Source organism: Mesoplodon densirostris, chromosome 5, assembly GCF_025265405.1.
Source record: "Mesoplodon densirostris isolate mMesDen1 chromosome 5, mMesDen1 primary haplotype, whole genome shotgun sequence".
Taxonomy (NCBI): domain Eukaryota; kingdom Metazoa; phylum Chordata; class Mammalia; order Artiodactyla; family Ziphiidae; genus Mesoplodon; species Mesoplodon densirostris.
The window spans coordinates 81,724,508-81,744,093 of record NC_082665.1 but is presented as its reverse complement, the minus strand read 5'-3'; the positions used below and the strand labels follow the sequence as shown (position 1 = coordinate 81,744,093).

At 39.9% G+C, this 19,586-nt stretch overlaps 1 protein-coding gene and 1 pseudogene across 1 annotated transcript in view; one reads left to right on the top strand and one right to left on the bottom strand.

The window, feature by feature from the left end:
• The first annotated feature begins 1,828 nt into the window (after window positions 1–1,828).
• On the top strand, window positions 1,829–2,177 carry LOC132491141 (large ribosomal subunit protein uL29-like; annotated as a pseudogene).
• A 1,295-nt stretch (window positions 2,178–3,472) lies between these two features.
• Window positions 3,473–19,586, bottom strand: part of LEKR1 (leucine, glutamate and lysine rich 1) — a 291,545-nt gene continuing 275,431 nt past the window's right edge. Inside the window, exon 17 of the mRNA XM_060099982.1 lies at window positions 3,473–4,143. Coding sequence (XP_059955965.1) covers window positions 3,730–4,143 — 414 coding nt within the window. The 3' untranslated portion in view covers window positions 3,473–3,729. The remainder of the gene's footprint in view (window positions 4,144–19,586) is intronic.

Genomic DNA, 19,586 nt, shown 5'->3' with positions numbered 1-19,586 from the left:
CTGGGCCTGCGCATCCGGGGCCTGTGCTCCGCAACGGGAGAGGCCACAACAGTGAGAGGCCCACATACCGCAAAAAGAAAAAAAAAAAAAAAAAAAACATGAAAGTAAAAAAATCCATAATCATTATGGGATTTGTGAACTTTGGACACACACCAAATTGATTTCCCATGCTCAATAAGAGTCAACATGATGGTTCGGAATTTTCAGCTACAGAGAATTAACCCTTTTAGGGTACTAGGTTGATCTATAAGTGCAATATTATAATAATCATAAGAACTTTAAAAGATAAAGCTTGAGAAAACATTGCATAATCAAAAAGAAATTGGCTATAATCGGTAATATTACAGAAACTTTTAGACTAATAGAACATTAAAAGATCTTAGCTAACATAATTTTCAATATTAATTTCTCTTCCAGTCAATTCTATTGCCAGAAAATATAACTTTTAAGTAGTTCTGACTAACTATAGTCATTTAATTCAATAGACTTTTAAAAAATAGTGCTTGAGAAATCTGTTAACTATAGAAAAATTTCCCCATCTTTGTCTACCAATCTAAGTTTAAGAAAAGAAACAAATAGTATTATAATTTCCTAAGGAATATTTTCTATGATATTCTTTTCTTTTGACACCTAAAAATTCTTCCACTGAAGTCATGGAAAATGTATGTCTATAGGGAAATTAAAACTATTAGACTTAATATCCATTATATGCATTTGAGAGCCCTATTGTGCCATAATATTCACTGGTTTCTTAACATTCCTGATGCTCTTTCATGCCAGGAGTTAATCAGTGCAAAAATCAAGGAAAGTTTGAATGTGTTCTTAACCCTCAGGTTACATACTCTAATGCTATCCTCTTTTCTAAGTGTCTTTCTTCAAAAGATATAAGCACACAACCTAGACTGCTTCAGATGGTCTAGGTTGAAATAAATGTAAATATTGTCTCTATGTTTATCCATGGAATTACCTCTCTGACCTACGTGTGGAATATAATACAGCCTGACTGCAGATCATGATTCTATTCTCAGAGTGCCTATTTACCGAATTACTCATTGTAAAGTAAGAGCGTACCAACAAACTGAGAAACCAGGTTTTGCATGGATGGTCTTTATATCACTTTAGAAAAGCTTATGGGTGACGTTCTTTACAAATTTAAATATGTTCATAATTTAGAAAAAATGTATCCCCATGGTTCCTGAAGAGAGAACTGAAATTGCAAGCCTGTGGAAAAGCATGCATAATATGACAACAAAGACTGTTGCCCAAAATATTATCCTGTGCTTTTACTAGAGTTTTCACTAGCTTTTGCCATCCACCTTATGTCATGAGTATTTGTAATCTGAACATGCAAACACTAGATCAAAAACACTGAGGTCTGGTGGAGTAGTCTCCAGAGTGTGGCACGAGTACTGCTGGCATTATACAAGATAATTTTAGGGGGTATATTAACAACATTTTGTATTTTAATAGATATATATTTATCTTAAAGTATATTAAACTCATTACTTTATAATTATTCCTCCTTGGGTCAAGCTTCCTTTTTATATAAATTTAAGTTTAAAAATTGAGTGCATTTAAAGAAAATATTAGGTAACCACAGTGTAGGTGCTTCTGACAAAAGTCATGATGGAGGTTTGGGACTCTCTGGTAAGTGGAAAAGTGAGGTGGAAAGGTTGGGTTCAGGTAATAGTGGTTCTGGTTCTAGCTCAGTCACTAACTAGCTGTCCCACCTTAGCTAAGTTAGACTTCTTTGAGCATCTATTCCTTATTTGTAAAGAGACTGTTGCTCTTTCCCTCTAAGAAGTCGGCCGAGGCCGCTTGTACAGCCATGGCCAAGATTAAGGCCCGAGACCTTGGAGGCAAGAAGGAGGAGCTGCTGAAACAACTGGAGGACCTGAAGGTGGCGCTGTCTCAGCAGCGCGTCGCTAAAGTGACAAGAGGTGCGGCTTCTAAACTCTCCAAGGTCTGAGGTGTTAGCAAATCCATCGCCCATGTTCTCACCGTCATCAACTAGACTCGGAAGGAGAACCTCAGGAAATTATATAAGGGCGAGAAGTATAAACCCCTGGAACTGTGCCATGTGACGCCGGCTGAACAAGCCCGAAGGGCACCTGAAGGCCAAGAGGCAGCTGCGGAAGGAGCCACACACACTGTGGAAGTGCGTGATCAAGGCCTGACATCCAGGCGTCAATAAAACACGAACAAACTGGCAAAAAAAAAAAAAAAAAAAAGAGAGAGAGAGAGCTTGTTGGGGTTGGCCTCTAAGATCCACTCCAGCACCACCATTAGATGACCTTATGTTCTCTTGTCAAATGCATTATAATTACACACGATGTGCTCACTTAAACTAGTCAGGGAAGTTAGTGGGGCTAATGTGGAATTTTTTGAGGTTAAAACACCCTAGATTAGATCAATCCTTTGAAAGATTGGATATAAACTTGATTTTGATTAGTAACTTTACTTTTTTTGCACATGGAAGGGATTCCAAGTACCTTTGGATTCTCTCATCTATATGGTGGCCAAATAGCAGAGAGTTTTATGTGCCATATTTCACATGTGTTAGTACCATTCTAATCTGGGAGTAAGAAGCCTGGATATCTATGATGTAGTCAGATGAAGGATTTGAGTAAAATCAGTCATGGAAGAAAAATACACTATTATTAGATGGATAAAATGATAAATAAATACTAGCGTAAGGTAAAGAGTTGTGTTTTAAGAAACGGGAGGAGCCTGAAGCTTTAAGATTACGTAAAATAGCTGGTCTGGTTTCTGGTTTTAATTTTTCAGTCTGAAAATAGAAAACATGTTAACAAGATGCCCATTTTCAGGGGTAATACACTTTTAATCCCAAATTAGCACTACGTGCATCTACTAAACTGTCTTGAATTAGTTCTCTACACAATGGCTCCAGAATACTAGTTAAAACCAAAATCTGACCTGGAATACCAAAAAGCATTCAATGCAGAAAATCTCTGCCAAGTAATATTTTCATGGCCAGGCTCCTTGTTATCGAAAATAATCTCTATAGTTTGAGAAATAAACCACCTTTTTCTTGAATTGGAGTTTCTGTCCCTTTTTCTAGAGGGTCCCCAGACTGTCTTCCTGAAGATTACCTATCATTACTTCTGACCACACTTAAAAAGAAATTAGATTAACCAATTAGATTGTGAGGTGAAAAAGAGAAACTTTTGATTATGATGAACTTTGTGAATATTTGAATAAGCATTTTGAAAATTATCAAATTAAGGATTAAGTCCTTTCATTTTCTATTTGGAATACTAATTACATCTATTTAACCTATTCAGTTCAACAAACAAATGAACAAACACCAACAAAACCAATAAAATCTATTATTATTATTATTGTTTTGTGGAAGTAGATCTGCTTGTAATGGTGCAAAAAAGTAGAAAAGATGCTATGGGTGAAAAATTTTACCTATGATCTCTAAAAGGGCATATTCATAGAGCACATCGAAACACACAATACATAAATATAGAAACTGGCCCACTGGAATACCAACAACTTCATTATCTGTTGCAGTTTCAAAGGCCTCTTGGAAAATGTGGTTTCACAATTCGTTAGCTTTTCCAACTTCTTGTTAAAAATATTTGTAAGTATGCATTCTTAATCTGTGGTAATAATTTGATCTTTTTCATCCTCGTACAGTGAGTTCCTGGACTCTGGGAAAGACAGGCATGCTGTGTGGAGCTGCTCCTGACTTTGGCTCCATCACTGCTGACTCAGTCTCCTCTGCAGAATGACAGCCAGTCTCTGCCGGGTCTCACTGACTGAAGACAGTCGATCCCGGGGAGGGTGTGGCTGGGGGAATGTGGGCAAACCTGAGCTGCTGACCCTGCTGGGCTGAGTTGAGGCTGGGGAAGCGGTGGGTTTCGACACCCCGTGCAGGCTGGGGATTTTGATTCTCTTTTCGGAGTTCAGTCTTGCGAGCCTCTTCTCTCCCTGACTGCTGCTAGCTGCAACAGAGGAGGTTAGGCTGCCCTGGCTGAGGGAGCATGGTGACAGGGGTAACCGTCCGCTGAGCTTCCTGAGCTCCAGGAGCTGTTCTCTGGCTTGACTCAAAGCCTCCGTCAGTTCAAAGCGTTCTTCACACTCTCTACGCACTGTTTCCTGAAGAAAAGTGTTCTGCAATGAGAAAAAGGAAACAAAAAGCAGCCCTAGCTTTAAACAGTGTACATATGGATAGTTACTGGCAGTATAAATTGAGAACTGAACTGGAAATCAGAGGTCTATGTTCTTTGACAGGGACAAATAAGTCAAAAATGCAAATGACCTGTGAAGCTGGAAAGAACTTTAAGAGAACATTTGGTTCAACCCTCACAGTTTGCAGAAGAGGAACCAAGAGTCAGGGTCACTCAGATGATAGTGGTGGAGTTGGTGCTAGAACCCAGAACGTCCAATGCCTACTTCAGTGGGGTTTCAACTCCTCTGTGCCTGAGACAGTCTGTCCTGCACATGTGACATCTGTAGTTAATATCTGTAGTGCAATTAAGTATGTTATTTTATTTATTTATTTTAAATATATATATTTATTTATTTATTTTGGCTGTGTTGAGTCTTCGTTGCTGTGCGCGGGCTTTCTCTAGTTGTGGCAAGTGGGGGCTTGCGGAGCACGTGCTCTAGGCGCACGGGCTTCAGTAGTTGCAGCACATGGGCTCAGTAGTTGTGGCTCGCGGGCTCTAGAGCATAGGCTCAGCAGTTGTGGCACACGGCCTTAGTTGCAGCATGTAGGATCTTCCCAGGTCAGGGCTCAAACCCGTGTCTCCTGCATTGGCAGGCAGATTCTTAACCACTGCGCCACCAGGGAAGTCCCAAGTATGTTATTTTATAATGAAGGGAAACTTCAGTACATGACAGATAAAAATTGCTTGAATTATAAAATTGAAAGAATAAAATATATCAGCTCTAGCATTTAGATAATAAAATCAGTAATTTTATGTGATGCTTTCTCAGTAGAACTTAAATATACTGATGATCCGCTCTTTTGTAAGATATATATTGAAATAAAGAACAAAATCTGGGCTTCCCTGGTGGCGCAGTGGTTGAGAGTCCGCCTGCCGATGCAGGGGACACGGGTTCTTGCCCCGGTCTGGGAAGATCCCACATTCCGTGGAGTGGCTGGGCCCGTGAGCCATGGCCGCTGAGCCTGCGCGTCCGGAGCCTGTGCTCCGCAACGGGAGAGGCCACAACAGTGAGAGGCCCGCGTACCGCAAAAAGAAAAAAAAAAAAAAAAAAAAGAAAAAAATCTGCTTTGAACTCCACTCAGCAATCATGTATCAAGTTACTAGAAGCTGTAGTGGATACAGTTCCTGCCCTCAAGAATGTTTGCAGCATCATGAATTTGAGCAGAGCTGCTTTTTATGTCCCCAACACTGGTTGGAGCCAAGGGTGGAAGCTATGAGGGTTAAGAGAAGGAAGAATTTTTTAATAGCCAGAGCTGTCCAAGGATACTCTGAAGGGTTGAATCTCACTTGACTGGGAGGTTTTGGAGCAAATTTAAGCTTCAAGCGTGTGACTAGACTAGAGATCAATACAACTTCTTCAAATGATGAGACTCTACATTTCTAGCTGAAGAATGATAGCCATCTTTCATCTATGGAATTCATCAAAATTACTTCAAGCCCTGTGGTAAGAATTAGGTCTTGGATCTCCCTAATGTCCTGACATTCATGTCTGCAGGATGTCAAAAAAGAGATTGAAAAGTAAACACTTCAAAATGGTATCCAAATAAGTAAACACAATTCAAGTGATTGTGCTGTAGGATTCTTCAGCTGAAAATGACTTTCCATCAGGTTAGCTTGTTTGTAAAAACAGCCAAGGCATTCCCAAGTCTGAGGCTCAGTGGAAAGCATCCTCCTAAGGGCTTACTGATTAATCTGCTGTCAGTGGAACTAAATAACAAAGCATCAGGGAAAGTAGCATCTTCCTGTATTTGAGTTTCTTGTGATTATGGACAGAACTCCACCCAATTCCAAATTTGGTAATTAAAATTGCAGAATATGGAACAATTTCAGATTAACAGTTGTACACTAATGTTCTATAAAATCAGTGGCATGTCTGGGTCAAACAAAGCCTCATCATTTACATATATTAGTAATAGACATATATGAGCCATATATTCACATTTATTTTCAAATCATGGGGATTAATTACTTGCTTCCAGTTATTATTATTATTATTATTTTGGAGGAACAGGAGACCAAGGATGGTGTTTGTGGCTTTATCATCTGGTTCTCATTAACTCTTCCTGAAATACTTGTTAAAAAGGCAGGAGAGGGAGGGCTAGAGAAGAGGTTAATAAAGTGCCTTGTTAGGTGTCATCTCACTTCTTGCTCCCAATGATTATATTTGACAAAGAAAAACACTGAAGATCACACTGGTATGTAACTTGCTGAGAGTAACCCAGCTTTGAAATGGTGGGGCCCCTTCCTGCCTCCAGAGCCTGGCTCCAAGCTGCCTATGCCTAAATTAATTGTCTAATTAATTATATCAAGCATGCAGGGGCCATTTTGTTCCAGAACATTGAAGCAATAAAAAACAGTAAGACATCACATCTGGTTTTGCCCAACTTTTCCAAACTTAAACTAAACTTTCTTTTAAAAGGAAAAAGCATCAATGCATTTTGTTCCCTGTCTACTGGTAGAGTAAACAGGCAAAATGTATTGAAGTGATTAGATTTACAGGGCTTTAAATAAGTTAGTATAAAAACTCTCTTGATTAAGAAAGCCATGGGAAAGAGTTAACTTTATGTGAATATATAAAAGAAAAAAATTATAGCAGTTAACAATGCGGTCAATAAATGGGTGACATGAATAAAAGGTACACAAATATGGAAGGATAAAATGATGGGTGATGTGATGACAATGGCTCTCATTAAAAAAAAATAAAATTCAATCCATTCACTAAAATTAAATTCAGGGACTTCCCTGGTGGCTCAGTGGTTAAGAATCCACCTGCCAATGCAGGGGACATGGGTTCAAACCCTAGTCCAGGAAGATCCCACATGTCATGGAGCAACTAAGCCAGTGAGCCACAACTACTGAGCCCGCATGCCTAGAGTCCGTGCTCTGCAACAAGAGAAGCTACCGCAATGAGAAGCACGTGCACCGCAACAAAGAGTAGCCCCTGCTCACCGCAACTAGAGAAAGCCCACACGCAGCAACGAAGACCCAACGCAGCCAAAAACAAACAAACAAACAAATAAATAAAGTCTCAAAGGAAAGGAGTAGTACTCTATGGAAAACATCCATAAAGCGAGTCATTTAAAAGCTATTTCGGGCAAGTGACACTACACTGAAGGAGGAAATGAAAAGGTGGAGTGAACCCAAAGATGTCCCCATAACACGTACAGTGGGAGCACCCAGTCTACCTGTCAACTCCAGATCCAATTTTAGAAGGGCTGCTGACCATCTTGGTCTGGGGCCCACTGCTCTGGAACTCATCCTTCTTCAAGGCTATTAGTTTCCAGAACAAAGGACAAATTCTCTTTTTTCTATTATTCCCCAAACCAGGAGAACCTCTAAACTGAGAACAGGATCCAAAGATAGGACTTCTATTTTTATCTTTGCCATAAACACTATGAAATCTCAGATGAGTCTCACAATATCTGTATATCCTTTGCCACCATTACTTCCTCCTTTAAAACTTGGATTATAACTCAGTTTTGTACAACATGTAGTTCAGATGTTAGAATTTTTTCAATCATGGAATAAACAAATGGAAATAGAACACATCCAGTTTAGGGGACTGCTATTTCAGAGGTGGAGTGTGTGTGACAAGGCATGACAAGAGCACACGTGGATGTGGCCAGAGTCAGGGAGACACATTAGTGGAAAATTCCATCATATGTGGAAAAGAATCATTCACTCGTGGTTAGATTGCTTTCAGCAATTCAGGCAAAATGTTTGTCTTTTGGGGTTGTTGATCTTTTTGTAAGGTTGTGTTGCTGCAGAATTTTAATATGTGTTTTCACTGAACAACACAGGAAAATGTCTAAGATGGAATATGTTCAGTAAGACTGAAAATCATGGGCAAACATGAGTATAATCAGTGAAGCTATAGCATTTTAAAGGTTTTAGGTAAAAGTATCTTGGCCATATTTTAGCATGGTAAAATAGTGTTATCACTGGATTGCAATTAGACTGTAAGTCAAAAAGGAAAGGGAGGCATGAGTCAGGTGAAGAGGGACAGTGAGTACAAATTCCTGGCAGTGAGAGAGGGAGAGTCACATCTCGGGATGACACATGGCTTAGTGTGACTCAAGGGCAGAGTGCAGAATGGGAGGAGAGACCAGGACTGAGGCAGGCAGGAGTAAGCAGGATTAGATCAAGAACGACTCTGACAACCTGCAAATATTAGAGTTTTAACTTAATTCTGAGGGCCATATGGAGTCATTGAAAGGTTTATTTCAAGCAGGGGGCTGGCATTGTCAAATCTGCAATAAAGGAAGATCGCTTTGCCAGCTCAGAAGAAAGTAGCCCTGAGTGGGGCAGGATGGGAGGCAGGGAAGATAGGAGGCCAGTTTTCATGGAGGAGGTTCCTATCCCAAGTGCCCCTTGGTTAGGGTGGTCTAGGAGAGGGGAAGCTAGCATTCCTGGGTCCTTAACCTCTGCCAATTGGTTGAGAGCATTATCTATAGATATGTCTACAACATTTTCAGATGAAGGCCACTTTGAATGGACTTAAAATATGGCTTAATTGCACTCCCACTGGGAAAGTAAATTTCAAAATGAAAATATAAATTAGCTCACCATCTGTTTGAAATTTCTAATATTAAAAAATGGCCAACTTCCCCCACTCTTTGCAATGTAAGAGTGGTTTATTTTTATGTTTGTTTTCATTTTTATCCTTAGAGACAGCTGGATTGCTTTTAATTCCAAAAACAGTGGAAGAAGCAAGAGAAGGCTTTGCTGGGTAACTTGATCATTCTGAAGGTGAGAATTCCATTTGTGATGGCAATCAGCTGTATTTGGCATAATTTGGGGGGAACAGGCCAGGAAAGCAAGTCCTCAGTGAAAAATAAGCACAGATGGGTGTCTTTGTTCATGCTTTATTATACCCAGTTAGGTCTGAACCAGTCATGCGTTGATCAGATTACAGTTTCCACCAACCCAAACTAGATCTATCCTAGGCTGGCCAACTGGGTGGGGAGCTGAGGCGAAAGGAGACTGTGGAAAAGGTGTGGAAACCAGTAAGATGAGTAGGAGTTAGCAAAGGACGTGCCCAAACTTCCATTTAAGGCTTCTGTTCAACTAATCTGATCAGCCCCAAACACTGCAGAAAAACAGTGGAAATGGCCCTTTGGAAAGGCATGAAGGAGAATCTGAATACATTTCCAGGAAAGAACCAAAACGGATGTCAGGCAGGTTGTTCTTAAAATTGTATTTCTATGCTTGCAAACATAATGGACATTGTGAAATAACTATGGCAGACAGATATACCAGAAATACAGCTACACGTGGAACAACTCCTACAGAACACCTACTGAACGCTGGCAGAAGACCCCAGACCTCCCAAAAGGCAAGAAACTCCCCACATACCTGGGTAGGGCAAAGCAGAGAGATTTCCGCACAGAGGAGCGGTGCCGAGCGGCACTCACCAGCCCGAGAGGCTTGTCTGCTCCCCCGCCGGGGCGGACGGCGCTGGGGCTGAGGCTCGGGCTTCGGTCAGAGCGCAGGGAGAGGACTGGGGCTGGCGGCGAGAACTCAGCCTGAAGGGGGCTAATGTGCCACAGCTAGCCGGGAGGGAGTCCGGGAAAACTCTGGAGCTGCCAAAGAGGCAGGAGACTTTTTCTTCCCTCTTGGTTTCCTGGTGCGCGAGGAGAGGGGATTAAGAGCGCCGCGTAAAGGAGCTCCAGAGACGGGCGCGAGTCGCGGCTGAAAGCGCGGAGCCCAGAGACGGGCGTGGGACGCTGGGGCTACTGCTGCCGCCGCCAAGAAGCCTGTGTGCGAGCGCAGGTCACTGCCCACACCGCCCTTCCGGGAGCCTGTGCAGCCTGCCACTGCCGGGGTCCCGGGATCCAGGGGCGGCTTCCCTGGGAGAACGCACGGCGCGCCTCGGGCTGGTGCAACGTCACGCCGACCTCTGCCGCTGCAGGCTTGCCCCGCACTCCGTGCCCCTCCCTCCCGCCCGGCCTGAGTGAGCCAGAGTCCCCGAAGAGGCTGCTCCTTTAACCCTGTCCTGTCTGAGCGAAGAACAGACGCCCTCCGGCGACCTACACGCAGAGGCGGGGCCAAATCCAAAACTGAGACCCAGGAGCTGTGAGAACAAAGAAGAGAAAGGGAAACCTCTCCCAGCAGCCTCAGAAGCAGCGGATTAAAGCTCCACAATCAACTTCATGTACCCTGCATCTGTGGAATACATGAATAGACAGCAAATCATCCCAAATTGAGGAGCCAGGAGTCAGTGCTGTGCCTCTGAGGTGGGAGAGCCAACTTCAGGACACGGGTCCACAAGAGACCTCCCAGCTCCACATAATATCAAACGGCGAAAATCTTCCAGAGATCTCCATCTCAACACCAGCACCCAGCTTCACTCAACGACCAGCAAGCTACAGTGCTGGACACCCTATGCCAAACAACTAGCAAGACAGGAACACAACGCCACCCATTAGCAGAGAGGCTGCCTCAAATCATAAAAAGTCCGCAAACACCCCAAAACACACCACCAGACGTGGACCTGCCCACCAGAAAGACAAGATCCAGCCTCATCCACCAGAACACAGGCACTAGTCCCCTCCACCAGGAAGCCTACACAACCCATTAAACCAACCTTAGCCACTGGGGAGAGACACCAAAAACAACGGGAACTATGAACCTGCGGCCTGCAAAAAGGAGACCCCAAACACAGTAACATAAGCAAAATGAGAAGACAGAAAAACACACAGCAGGAGAAGGAGCAAGATAAAAACCCACCAGACCTAACAAATGAAGAGGTAATAGGCAGTCTATCTGAAAAAGAATTCAGAATAATGATGGTAAAGATGATCCAAAATCTTGGAAATAGAATAGACAAAATGCAAGACACAGTTAACAAGGACCTAGAAGAACTAAAGACGAATCAAGCATCGATTAAAAACACAATAAATGAAATAAAAAATACTCTAGATGGGATCAATAGCAGAATAACTGAGGCAGAAGAACGGATAAGTGAGGTGGAAGATAAAATAGTGGAAATAACTGCTGCAGAGCAAAATAAAGAAAAAAGAATGAAAAGAACAGAGGACAGTCTCAGAGACCTCTGGGACAACATTAAACGCACCAACATTCGAATTATAGGGGTTCCAGAAGAAGAAGAGAAAAAGAAAGGGACTGAGAAAATATTTGAAGAGATTATAGTTGAAAACTTCCCTAATATGGGAAAGGAAATAGTTAATCAAGTCCAGGAGGCACAGAGAGTCCCATACAGAATAAATCCAAGGAGAAATACACCAAGACACATATTAATCAAACTGTCAAAAATTAAACACAAAGAAATCATATTAAAAGCAGCAAGGCAAAAACAACAAATAACACACAAGGGAATCCCCATCAGGATAACAGCTGATCTCTCAGCAGAAACTCTACAAGCCAGAAGGGAGTGGCAGGACATACTTAAAGTGATGAAGGAGAAAAACCTGCAACCAAGATTACTCTACCCAGCAAGGATCTCATTCAGATTTGATGGAGAAATTAAAACCTTTACAGACAAGCAAAAGCTGAGAGAGTTCAGCACCACCAAACCAGCTTTACAACAAATGCTAAAGGAACTTCTCTAGGCAAGAAACACAACAGAAGGAAAAGACCTACAATAACGAACACAAAACAATTAAGAAAATGGGAATAGGAACATACATATCAATAATTACCTTAAATGTAAATGGACTAAATGCTCCCACCAAAAGACACAGATTGGCTGAATGGATACAAAAACAAGACGCATATATATGCTGTCTACAAGAGACCCACTTCAGACCTAGAGACACATACAGACTGAAAGTAAGGGGATGGAAAAAGATATTCCATGCAAATGGAAACCAAAAGAAAGCTGGAGTAGCAATTCTTATATCAGACAAAATAGACTTTAAAATAAAGACTACTAGAAGAGACAAAGAAGGACACTACATAATGATCAAGGGATCGATCCAAGAAGAAGATATAACAATTGTAAATATTTATGCACCAAACATAGGAGCACCTCAATACATAAGGGAAATATTAACAGCCATAAAAGGAGAAATCGACAGTAACACAATCATAGTAGGGGACTTTAACACCCCGCTTTCACCAATGGACAGGTCATCCAAAATGAAAATAAATAAGGAAACACAAGCTTTAAATGATACATTAAACAAGATGGACTTAATTGATATTTATAGGACATTCCATCCAAAAACAACAGAATACACATTTTTCTCAAGTGCTCATGGAACATTCTCCAGGATAGATCATATCTTGGGTCACAAATCAAGCCTTGGTAAATTTAAGAAAATTGAAATTGTATCAAGTATCTTTTCCGACCACAATGCTATGAGACTAGATATCAATTACAGGAAAAGAGCTGTGAAACATACAAACACATGGAGGCTAAACAATACACTACTTAATAACGAAGTGATCACTGAAGAAATCAAAGAGGAAATTAAAAAATACCTAGAAACAAATGACAATGGAGACACGACGACCCAAAACCTATGGGATGCAGCAAAAGCAGTTCTAAGAGGGAAGTTTATGGCAATACAATCCCACCTTAAGAAACAGGAAATATCTCGAATAAACAACCTAACCTTGCACCTAAAGCAATTAGAGAAAGAAAAACAAAAACATCCCAAAGTTAGCAGAAGGAAAGAAATCATAAAAATCAGATCAGAAATAAATGAAAAAGAAATGAAGGAAACGATAGCAAAGATCAATAAAACTAAAAGCTGGTTCTTTGAGAAGATAAACAAAATTGATAAACCATTAGCCAGACTCATCAAGAAAAAAAGGGAGAAGACTCAAATCAATAGAATTAGAAATGAAAAAGGAGAAGTAACAACTGACACTGCAGAAATACAAAAGATCATGAGAGATTACTATAAGCAACTCTATGCCAATAAAATGGAGAACCTGGAAGAAATGGACAAATTCTTAGAAATGCACAACCTGCCAAGACTGAATCAGGAAGAAATAGAAAATATGAACAGACCAATCACAAGCACTGAAATTGAAACTGTGATTAAAAATCTTCCAACAAACAAAAGCCCAGGACCAGATGGCTTCACAGGCGAATTCTATCAAGCATTTAGAGAAGAGCTAACACCTATCCCTCTCAAACTCTTCCAAAATATAGCAGAGGGAGGAACACTCCCAAACTCATTCTACGAGGCCACCATCACCTTGATACCAAAACCAGACAAGGATGTCACAAAGAAAGAAAACTACAGGCCAATATCACTGATGAACATAGATGCAAAAATCCTCAACAAAATACTAGCAAACAGAATCCAACAGCACATTAAAAGGATCATACACCATGATCAAGTGGGGTTTATTCCAGGAATGCAAGGATTCTTCAATATACGCAAATCAATCAATGTGATACACCATATTAACAAACTGAAGGAGAAAAACCATATGATCATCTCAATAGATGCAGAGAAAGCTTTTGACAAAATTCAACACCCATTTATGATAAAAACCCTGCAGAAAGTAGGCATAGAGGGAGCTTTCCTCAACATAATAAAGGCCATATATGACAAACCCACAGCCAACATTGTCCTCAATGGTGAAAAACTGAAACCATTTCCACTAAGATCAGGAACAAGACAAGGTTGCCCACTCTCACCACTCTTATTCAACCTAGTTTTGGAAGTTTTAGCCACAGCAATCAGAGAAGAAAAGGAAATAAAAGGAATCCAAATGGGAAAAGAAGAAGTAAAGCTGTCACTGTTTGCAGATGACATGATACTATACATAGAGAATCCTAAAGATGCTACCAGAAAACTACTAGAGCTAATCAATGAATTTGGTAAAGTTGCAGGATACAAAATTAATGCACAGAAATCTCTGGCATTCCTATATACTAATGATGAAAAATCTGAAAGGGAAATCAAGGAAACACTCCCATTTACCATTGCAACAAAAAGAATAAAATATCTAGGAATAAACCTACCTAAGGAGACAAAAGACCTGTATGCAGAAAATTATAAGACACTGATGAAAGAAATTAAAGATGATACAAATAGATGGAGAGATGTACCATGTTCTTGGATTGGAAGAATCAACATTGTGAAAATGACTCTACTACCCAAAGCAATCTACAGATTCAATGCAATCCCTATCAAACTACCACTGGCATTTTTCACAGAACTAGAACAAAAAATTTCACAATTTGTATGGAAACACAAAAGACCCCGAATAGCCAAAGCAATCTTGAGAACGAAAAATGGAGCTGGAGGAATCAGGCTCCCTGACTTCAGACTATACTACAAAGCTACAGTAATCAAGACAGTATGGTACTGGCACAAAAACAGAAAGATAGATCAATGGAACAGGATAGAAAGCCCAGAGATAAACCCACGGACATATGGTCACCTTATCTTTGATAAAGGAGGCAGGAATGTACAGTGGAGAAAGGACAGTCTCTTCAATAAGTGGTGCTGGGAAAACTGGAAAGGGACATGTAAAAGTATGAGATTAGATCACTCCCTAACACCATACACAAAAATTAGCTCAAAATGGATTAAAGACCTAAATGTAAGGCCAGACACTATCAAACTCCTAGAGGAAAACATAGGCAGAACACTCTATGACATAAATCACAGCAAGATCCTTTTTGACCCACCTCCTAGAGAAATGGAAATAAAGACAAAAATAAACACATGGGACCTAATGAAACTTCAAAGCTTTTGCACAGCAAAGGAAACCATAAACAAGATGAAAAGACAACCCTCAGAATGGGAGAAAATATTTGCACATGAATCAACTGACAAAGGATTAATCTCCAAAATTTATAAGCAGCTCATGCAGCTCAATAGCAAAAAAACAAACAACCCAATCCAAAAATGGGCAGAAGACCTAAATAGACATTTCTCCACAGAAGATATACAGACAGCCAACAAGCACATGAAAGGATGCTCAACATCTTTACTCATTAGAGAAATGCAAATCAAAACTACAATGAGATATGATCTCACACCAGTCAGAATGGCCATCATCAAAAAATCTAGAAACAATAAATGCTGGAGAGGGTATGGAAAAAAGGGAACACTCTTGCACTGCTGGTGGGAATGTGAATTGGTACAGCCACTCTGGAGAACGGTATGGAGGTTCCTTAAAAAACTACAAATAGAACTACCATATGACCCAGCAATCCCACTACTGGGCATATACCCTGAGAAAACCATAATTCAAAAAGAGACATGTACCAAAATGTTCATAGCAGCCCTATTTACAATAGCCCGGAGATGGAAACAACCTAAGTGTCCATCATCGGATGAATGGATAAAGAAGATGTGGCACATATATACAATGGAATATTACTCAGCCATAAAAAGAAATGAAATTGAGCTATTTGTAATGAGGTGGATGGACCTAGAGTCTGTCATACAGAGTGAAGTAAGTCAGAAAGAGAAAGACAAATACTGTATGCTGACACATATATATGGAATTTAAGAAAAAAATGTCATCAAGAACATAGGGGTAAGACAGGAATAAAGACACAGACCTACTAGAGCATGGACTTGAGGATATGGGGAGGGGGAAGGGTAAGCTGTGACAAAGTGAAAGAGCGGCATGGACATATATACACTACCAAACGTAAGGTAGATAGCTAGTGGGAAGCAGCCGCATAGCACAGGGAGATCAGCTCGGTTCTTTGTGACCGCCTGGAGGGGTGGGATAGGGAGGGTGGGAGGGAGACGCAAAGGGGAGGGGATATGGGAACATATGTATATGTATAACTGATTAAATTTGTAAAAAAAAAAAAAAAAAAAAAACTATGGCAGACTTCAAACCAGAAGTAGAAACAGAGGGCAATATTCCCTTGGGCTGATAGGCTTCAAGAGCGGATTTTCAGGATGGAGAGGAAGAGCCCATGAAGACACAGTGTTCAGAATTTACTTTCTAAGTCAGTAAGCCAAATTTAATTGAGACTTAATTAGTATTAATTAACTACAACAAAAAACAATTTCTCCGTATTTTTTTCTCATTCTGTCAAATTTCTGTCATCCATACTCTGCATCAGGGCTGACTCTCCAATATGTGAAAGACAGTCTTGCCTGGATCTGCCTCTCCACGACTGGAGATCCTCAACCTGAGCCCTCGACCCCTGCCAACCAACCCTAGGAATAGCCCCTCCACACCTACACCCCATCCTCTCCTGTTCCCTGTGGAGCCAGAAGTTAGAAAACCTCCCATTTACCCCTTTACTCTTTGGAAAAGACTCAGATGTTCTCTTTATTCAGGCCCAAATTGAGAGCTACTCATTTTTTAATTTACTAACTTTGGTTTCTCATAAACGGAGTTACCAGGGAAATGTGTAGCATTTTCTCTATATCAAATAAATACAGAAATACAGTAAATGCATATCTTAAAACTAGGCAAATCCCTCTTGCAGAAAAGCTATTTATGTTTTCAAATGTATGTATTCCTAAATTTTAATTAGACCCATCCTTACCAGATATATTAGTAAACTTTCCTAAATAAATAGGTTTTCTTTTTTAAAAATAGGCTTTACATTTGGAAAATATTCAGAACACCAAAAAATATAGAAGTCATCCATAATCCCCCGAATTTTAAAAAGCTATAAGAAGTGAAACCTCTGCCCATCTCTTCTTATCCCCCAGTGGTGACCACTGTAAATAGTTTGGGGAAAATTCTTCCTTCACTTTTTCCTGACATTTCTCTATGTATGTGATCCTATAGAGAAACATATATACGCTCATTTTTGTTTTTTAAACAAAAACAGATCCAAGATGCCAAGAGATGGTCAGGTGAACCAACAGAAACAGCAAAAACAGCTGTTGTAAAAGAAAGCAAATACACATCTACAATGCATTAGCCACAATTCTGACATCCAAAAAGCTCAGTAAAGAAAAATGTGTCTAACTTGTAACATTTGGTAATAAAATCTGACTGGACTGATAGTCTTGTTATTTCACTCAGTGGGGTCATTCTTGTGTTTCACTGCAGAAATATTAATGTCACTGCATGGAAGAAGCTACCCTAGATATCCAGGGGCATATGCATTTTGCTAACTTTCTAAAATCCAAAATTGAATTCCAAAACCTATCTGAAATCAAAGTTCTTATACAGGAGATTGTGAGCCTAAGTTGCATGCTCCTTTCCTTAGACACTTTCTTTCCTTAGAGTCCTTGTTAGTCTCCTCTTTTCCTCCTACCTCACTAGCTATTCCCTCTCTGTCACCATTGCCTAGTCTCCTCCTCCTCCCAGCCTCTCAGAGTTGGAGAGTTCTCAACCCTCTTCTTTGTTACCTCATGCCCTGGGTGATCTCATTCAGCCCCAAGGCTTAAGTATCAGCTACACGTGGACGTCTCCGAAATCAGCATTTCTAGTCAGCCGTCCCCTGAACGTACCGCCCATTCAACACCTCCATTAGGATATCTAACATACATATTAAGGTTAACATGTCCCAAATCAAATTCTTGATATTCCTCCCCAGTTGTATTCCTTGACTAGTGTTTCCCATCTCAGTAAATGGCACTTTCACTCTCAGTGTTGAGATTCCAAACTCTGGAGTTATCCTTGACCCTTCCTACTCTTTCATATCATCCAACCCATCACCAACTTCTGTTGCCTCCATCTAGGAAATATATACCAAACCTGGCCACTTGTCACCTCCTTTACCACGATGACCATCAATGCTTTTCTAGACCTTTTCAAGGACCTTGTAATAGGTCTTTCTGCTTTCATTTTTGCCCCCTCCAACCTTGCAACCTATTTTCCACAAAGCAGTCAGAGTTATTCTCTAAAAATAAGTCAGATCGTGTCACTCACTTGTTCAAAATTCCCAGGTAGATTTCATCACACTTAGAAAAAAATCCAAAGTTTTTACTGCCTTCAAAGACTCCACATTAATTGGCCCCTCCAACCTTGCTTTCTACCACATCCTCCTTGCTTACTAAGCTCCAGCAATGCTTGCTGACTTCCTTGTGGTTTCTTGAAGGTTCCCAGGATGTTCCTAGCCACAGGGCCTTTAAACTTCCTGTTCGTTCTGCCTGGAATGTTCTTTTCCTCACTTCAGGTCTGCTTGAATATTATCTCCTCAGAGAGTCCTCTGACTACCCCATCTAATACAGCACCTCTCCCTCAGAAAGTATGCCTTTACCCAAATTAATATTTCTTCTTAGCATCTATTATAAAACAACTATTTACATGTTAAATGAGTGCATAAACAACTGCATTATACCTATAATGAAAAAGGATATATATGTATATCATATATATATATATATATATATATATATATATATATATAACTGAATCACTTTGCTGTACACCAGAAACTAACACAACATTGTAAATCAACTCTACTTCAATAAAAAAAATAAGATTAAAAAAAACAAAAACAGCCACATTAGGCACACAGATGTATACCCAAGCTTGCCTCTGGGATTCTGTGGGTTCATGGAGGAGCTCTCCTTTTGTTCAGACTTGAAGAATAAACAGAAGTGTGTCAGGCACCTGTTACTGAAATTTAAGCTAGAATCTGCTTTGTCTTAATTTTTAAATTTCTCATAATCTTAAAAAATATCTCATTAAGCTTCAAATTCTGTTGTTTATTTGCTTTGCTTATAAACCTTTCCTGGTGTTTCTTCTATAACCTTGTCCTTTATCCTTTCCTCTGCTGCCCTCTCTATCAGGTCTTCTTTAAAATTTACTCCTTTCCATTATTTTAAATTATTTTTTAAAATTAAGGTAATATATTATGCATAGTTAAGAATTAAAATACTATAAAATTATAATGAAATAAAGTATTCCTTCACACTTACAAGTTCTGCCTCCCAGGAACAACCATTTTCAGGTTTTTAAGCTGTTTCTTATGATATTTATCTCCATAGTACTAAATAATATCATTATACAGCTATCTCATGGTTTTCAGTTTTGAAGTTGTTATCTACTGATTTCATAGAATGAAAGACAAGGATTTAACTTCCTATTTCAACTCGTAACAGTTGTTTCTCTTCCCCCCATTAGGAGATGTTTCTGCTCCTTTGGGAGAAGCTTCTGTCACAATTTTAATGGAAAATCTTCCCAATTTCTATAGTAATTTTCAGTTAAATCTATATTCCACCTTATATGATTATAGTATATAAACATTATGTACATCTTAGCCATGCAGTGTACTATGATTACATTTTCTTTCTTGCAAAGCTTCCTTCTAGAGTTTATTATTATTCCGTTACTTATCTGCTTAATTTTCTAGGTGTTGGTAACTAATTTTTCACCAAACCTACTTACAGAAGTGTAAATATCCTCTCAACATGTTCAAGCACTCCATGTAATCTATCAGTTCTCTTTTTTCTCAGAGACATACTTCTAAAACCCCTCCATTCTTCTGCTGAACTCAACCTGGTTATTCTCTAAATC